Source organism: Zingiber officinale, chromosome 5B (genome assembly GCF_018446385.1).
Source record: "Zingiber officinale cultivar Zhangliang chromosome 5B, Zo_v1.1, whole genome shotgun sequence".
NCBI lineage: Eukaryota > Viridiplantae > Streptophyta > Magnoliopsida > Zingiberales > Zingiberaceae > Zingiber > Zingiber officinale.
Window position 1 is genome coordinate 95,624,085 of NC_055995.1, and position 3,977 is coordinate 95,628,061.

At 40.5% G+C, this 3,977-nt stretch overlaps 1 protein-coding gene across 1 annotated transcript; it reads right to left on the reverse strand.

Annotated features, from left to right (window-relative positions):
- Positions 1-1,470: 1,470 nt before the first annotated feature.
- Positions 1,471-3,577, reverse strand: LOC121985070 (auxin efflux carrier component 3-like). The gene is made up of 5 exons (XM_042538336.1): positions 2,598-3,577; positions 2,447-2,532; positions 2,217-2,374; positions 2,057-2,133; positions 1,471-1,977 (listed from the first exon to the last, which is right to left on the reverse strand). The coding sequence occupies exons 1-5, from the start codon at positions 3,389-3,391 to the stop codon at positions 1,911-1,913; spliced, it is 1,182 nt and encodes a 393-aa protein (XP_042394270.1). The 5' UTR covers positions 3,392-3,577; the 3' UTR covers positions 1,471-1,910.
- Between the last annotated feature and the right edge of the window lie 400 nt (positions 3,578-3,977).

The following is a 3,977-nucleotide window of genomic DNA, read 5'->3' on the forward strand; positions in this document are numbered from 1 at the left end:
AACAAGAACATCGAACCATCAATTTCGTCTCAACATCTCCTTCCACCAGTATTTTGTTTACGACCTCCTCATCACATTGGGTCTCTCATTATCTTTGCTTCTTCCTCTTTACAATCTTCATTGTCAATAAACAGTGCTTTCTTTCCTAGAACCTTCTTACACTCTAAGGCTCTGTTTGGTATGCATGATAGGATAGGATTATATTTTCAAAAAGTTTTTAATCAAGCGTCTGGTAGAGTTGATTAGAGGTAGAATTATGGATGATTAGGGATATGATTCAAAATATCTTGACCTTAAGAGGGATTATTTATCCTACCTTTAATCATATCCTAATCAACCCAATCCTATTTTATCATATATACCAAACAGAGTCTAACTGTCTATATCCAATTTCTTCACAATTGAAACACTTTAGGTCGCCACTCCTCTATTAAATTGGTCAATACCTTTAGTTACTCTCACACCGTAGTTAGTGCTAATAGTCACTATACTTGGACCCCTGCTAGCAGTATTTGTAGGAAAATTTTCACTATTTCAATGTGCATGTTTTTTCATAACCAATGCCCTCTGATGTGCAATAGATACAAAAACAGGGTCAAACATATTGATTATATCTTGGATCTGTATTTCAAACTCCCAATATACTACATCATCAACTGATCTTCGGGCTCATGTATTTCGTTCTTCACAATGAGATGAAAAAAAATCAGAGGTATATTCTTTCACTAACTATGTACTTTACTTTAGATTCTGTAACCTTTGATACATCAATCGTTAGAAATTGTATGACAAAAAAGTTTCTCGCATGAGCTTCTTCATGCTCTCCTAATTGATAATTTTTGTCTTATCCAATCTGTTTTGGGGCAATTTCAATTGTTGCCGCCATGCAATCGCTCTTCCGAGCAATCTGGTTGCAACCAAGGGTACATTCTTGTCTTCAACACCTCTTTAAAATCCATAATTTCCTCTAAAGAGGCCAACCAATCCAAAAACTTCTCAAGTTGTAGGCTGTCATAAAACTCAAGGATTTCAATTCTCATCCATATCTCCTTGAGTCTGTCATCCTCTTCTACTATTCCTCTGAGTTGTTTATAGGGAACCTCCTCTTCATAAGCAACCTCCACATTTGAGTTTCCCCGATGATAGCGTTGAACCAGATTTCTTCTATTTTGATTTTCAAACATCGTCATCATCCTTTAAGCAAGTTGTTCCATGCCCCCTTCCATCTGTTCCATTTATTCAACAATAACTTGAACTCGTTGCTCCATATCCCATTCGTACACATTGTTGACGTTGTCAACGTGTTGTTGTCTTCTTCGTGGCATGACTATGCAAGATCAATTTGACTTTGATACCAATTGACACAACACAAGTTATTAAATCTGTTAATTTACACATGAACATCGAAAATAAATTTTTATAACCCGTTGATTTGAAGATGAATATCAGGAAATAGAAAAAACTTGACGTTTCTTAGAAGGAGACTACAACTAAAAATAGTAATAATCAAAACGGTCTCAAAACAAGTAAACAAGACACTTACATATAGACCCAAAACACTAATTGCATAACAAAAATACCAAAAATATGAAATTTACTAAACAACATAGTAAAAAAAATATTCAGTCTTCGAAAAGGCCTTAAACGATATTTTTAAGATCTAAAAGTTGGCTAGTAACAAGTTCCAATGAACGAGTTTCGATTCAAATCGAACATCATCTCGTTTTAATGTCCAAGTCGAAAGTTATTATCGTCGGAAGTTTGCTCTGTTGACCCGTATCAATAATGCAGTTATTCTCGCATTAAGAATCCTCTCAGCTCACGTATAATTCTCAAAAATTCAGTTCTTGAACTAGAAGATAACGTTAAGTCTCTGTAATTGCCTCTTTCGCTTTGTTAATCTTTCACTTTCACAAGCCGAAGAGCACATAGTACAATACAGTCACTGGCAACGACACAATCATCCCAAAGATAACCCTGCAAAATGAAGCAGAGTGATCAATTTAGTTTCTCCAAGAAAAAGAATATTGCAGTTTGTGTTTAGGATTGAAAGTACCCTGTGCTTAACACCTCCGGATGCAGATTGTATTCCCTGGCAAATACAAATGGCACAATCCCTTGTGGAAGTGCAGCCTGAAAAGAGAAAGAAAACCAAAGACAAATTCTTAGTTTTCTGATCATGGAGATAGATGTTCTTGCTTCAGTTTTGAACTCACCTGAACTATGGATACCCTAAGAGTTGTTCCTCTTATGCCAACCCCAAAAGAAGCTATTGCCATCACAGCAGGTCCAACGAGGAACCTCATGATCATCCCGCACACCGCGAGCTTCCGGCCGCAAGGTATAATCCTCGGTTGCAATGCCATGAAAAGTCCTGAATTTTTTTTCAGTTTCATTTAGTATGAACTCGATGATGATTTGGTAGCAATCAGTAGTGCTAGATTACCTAAGCTGAACATGGCCATGCCGAGACCGGCATTCGATAGAATGGTGACGGAATTATCGATAATCCGAGGCTTCTTCAAACTCCATCTGCAGTGGGAGTGAATCAAACGAAGTGACAGAGAAGTTGAGATATCGAACAGAGATCAGCACACCTGCTAGAAGCCAGAGCCCAGCTAAGTCCCAGTAGACAGGCATATGTGTTTGGGTTTCTGATGAGCTTGGACACAACCATTTGTAAGATCGATCGAATCATGCCTGATTGCGTGGTGGAATCCACTGCAGCCTCATCATCCCCCTCTCGCTGATCACTCTCTTCTCCTCCGTTGAATACTTGCACTGATCGCTTGCCTCGAGAGTTGCAGCAGCAGCATGGCCAGACAAAGATGCGGAGTTCTTGGGCACGCTGCTCCTCCATGCTCAGCCGCCCGGAATCCGGCACTGGTTCACCGTTCTCCTGCTGCAATATGGCACTCCTTGCGGCTCTGTACTCAAACAAGACCAGCAGAATCGTGTACCAAATGATGCTCTGGAGAACCACGACTTGGATCATCAGGCCTTCCTGCTCATCTCCATACATGGACTTGAGGAGTGGAATCCCCATCACGAGCGTGTTGGGAAGCGTGGAGAGCGAGAAGAGAGTGATGGACCAGTCGAGGCTTCCCCTTCGACAAAACCTAGCCCACACGAGGAGGAGCGACAAGACTAGCACTTTAGAAACCGCATCCGCCGCGACGAACCTGAAGTTCATCTTGAAAGGATTGATCCGGGAAATGAACTCGAAGGAGAGGAGTGGAATCGCGAAGATGGCCACGAAGCGGTTGATGCCCGCGCATTGCTCGGGAGTGAACACCTTCCGCCACCTCACTGAGGCAAAGGCCAAGAACATGGCGACGTACAGAGGCACAACCGCACTCAGCACGTTGTAGAGATCTCCTAAACTTATCATCTTGAAGGAATTAGGCAGGAGTTGAGCATGTAAAAACTGCAAGCAGATCGTATATATGCTGCTCAAGATAATCTAGCTAGATCTGAACTATTTGTTTCCACTGACTGAAAGAGATCGAGCTGACACAGTTTGGTAGATTGTGAATTCCAGATCGCCACATATCATTATCGAAGATTGGAGACTCAAAAATGGCTACGTAAGGGAACATTAATGTCTCATCTCGTTGAATTCATGCGTGCGCTCTCTTTTTTCGGAATTGTACAGTTCATGGATTCTTATTTGTTCTTAATGACGTGATTGAAACCGAAAGAACAAGACAGCCTATGAAATGCCTCCACCGAATAAACAGTCATGAACGACAAAATCAAATGCTCGTCGATCATCTACCGTGTGAGTTTTGATGATTCAATGAATTATTTAAACCGAATCTAAATCCTGAGAGACTGTCATCCCTGTAAAATAAGGCGAAGCTGATCTTCCATAAGGGTTAAGGTGACAGCTCCATAATCTTTCTTTTGAATGTGTCACAAGAAAGTAACTCAATGTTCAACGAATCATAACTTTTGATTAAGAACTTAGAATTAGG